Source organism: Arachis ipaensis, chromosome B05, assembly GCF_000816755.2.
Source record: "Arachis ipaensis cultivar K30076 chromosome B05, Araip1.1, whole genome shotgun sequence".
In the NCBI taxonomy this organism is placed as follows: domain Eukaryota; kingdom Viridiplantae; phylum Streptophyta; class Magnoliopsida; order Fabales; family Fabaceae; genus Arachis; species Arachis ipaensis.
The window spans coordinates 127,503,591-127,505,531 of NC_029789.2; the positions used below are offsets into that span (position 1 = coordinate 127,503,591).

General features: G+C 25.0%; 1 protein-coding gene across 1 annotated transcript in view; it reads right to left on the reverse strand.

Moving 5' to 3' along the window:
- LOC107644081 (methylecgonone reductase) overlaps positions 1,266 to 1,941 on the reverse strand; it is an 8,479-nt gene continuing 7,803 nt past the window's right edge. The window contains exon 4 of the mRNA XM_016347873.2: positions 1,266 to 1,773. Coding sequence (XP_016203359.1) covers positions 1,549 to 1,773 — 225 coding nt within the window. The 3' untranslated portion in view covers positions 1,266 to 1,548. The remainder of the gene's footprint in view (positions 1,774 to 1,941) is intronic.

Sequence of the window (1,941 nt, forward strand, 5' to 3'; positions counted from 1 at the left end):
GTCTAAAACGTCTTTTTTTAAAGATGTTTTTCAGTAATTAAAATTTAACATATATAATCGATTAAATTATGTTATTTTTGTCGAAATTAGGCTAGACAAATCGATTTAATCGAAAAAATGGTGAATCAAATCTTGAACTGGTCTAAATTAATATTTTTTTTATAAAAATTATTACAATACATTTATTATAGAAAATGATTAAAATACTCTTATTATATATATTAATTTTAAAAATTCTAAATCCTAACCCTACGATAGAAAAATAAATGACTAAAATTTAGAATTCTCAAAATTAATATATATAATAGAAATATTTTAGTTATTTTTTATAATAGGGTTATTATAGTTATTTTCTATAAAAATATTAATTTAGACTGATTCAAAATTTGGTTTATCGATTTTTGAGTTAAATCAGTTTATCTGATCTAATTTTGACAAAAATAACACGATTTAATCAATTATATATATCGAATTTTAATTATTAAAAAATATCTTTAAAAAAGACATTTTAAGGGTATTTATGTGAGTGATTTCCTTCTAATTATGGGATTTAATTTGTCATTTAATTAGTTAGGGAGAGAGAAAGTATATAAGGGTGGATCTAACTGGGGAAACATTATCACCCAATTGTAGGTCACAGTCATATGTGAACAACTTTTGATGGACACCATAAGAAAAAGGAAAAGATATATGTAGAGTTTTAGTTTCATTTACTATCATAAAATATTTTTCTAATTACAATACATAGTGTATTTGTTTTGATTTGTAATTACTTTTACATTGCTTTACTCAATCCAGATTTTTCTTCAAGCTTGCCAAGATTCTTAAACAATGTACTTATATGGATAATGCAAAAGAAAAAATGTATTTGTACCATTTTTTACATTCATACACTTTGTTGGTATTTTTTTATAAGAGAAAAAAACAAACTCTTACATTAAAATGTGTATAATTAAAATTTAGCATTTTCCCTAAAAAAGTTATGAAAAAAAAAATTGTATATATAATTAAAAAAAAAAAACTGCTAACAAGTAATATTGATATTGATTTTTGGGGCTGAAAATCTTTTTAGCAAGTTAGTTATTTATTATTATCTTTGATGAATTATTTATAAATTGTTGGTTATTTATAGACTCCTAAATCTTAATCATTCTCCAGAAAAAATACACTAGAGAATATTCTGTTTCACAAGGATTGATTTTTGTACTTATTTATTTATCTTTTAGTGAAATAGTGTTTCAGAAAATAAAAAAAACTATAGAGCATTAGCACAACCTTTGAATGGTGGCTCATAACAATAGGGCCACGTGGCCATGATTACATATATGAATGAATATGACAGAGGAAATTAAACCTCACACAAATGTCACATTCTTATTCACCACTCAAGTTCTCAACCAAAATACATAACTAAATGCTTAGATTAGTTATCTCGAGTTCTCCACATACTATATAATATGAAGATAAAACCAAGCATGGCAGATGTGAAATCCAAATAAAAGTTTATTAGTAATTAATTAAGATCTTAGAATATATGTTTGATTTTGTTCAAACATCACCATCCCAAAGTTCTTCCAATGTGTTGTAAGAACCATGTTGAGAGAGCCACATATCCCCAGTGTATTGCCTTCGCTGTGGAACATGCTTGATCTTCTCTAAATCTTCCTCACTCAGCTCAAAATCAAATATGTCAATGTTCTGTTTCATCCTCTCTTTGTTGAAGCTCTTTACCATTGCACTTGAACCTTGTTGGTATGTCCACCTAAGTGCTACCTGAAATTAACAATTTTAGGAAGCAATTAAATTGATCTTCACTCACAATAGATAATATTACATATTTTACCTCTTAATTTCTCTTAATTTATCATTTTTAAATAATTTTTTTTGTCTTTATAAAATATTTATTTATTTATTTGTTTTGGTTTTCATAGTTGATTTTTG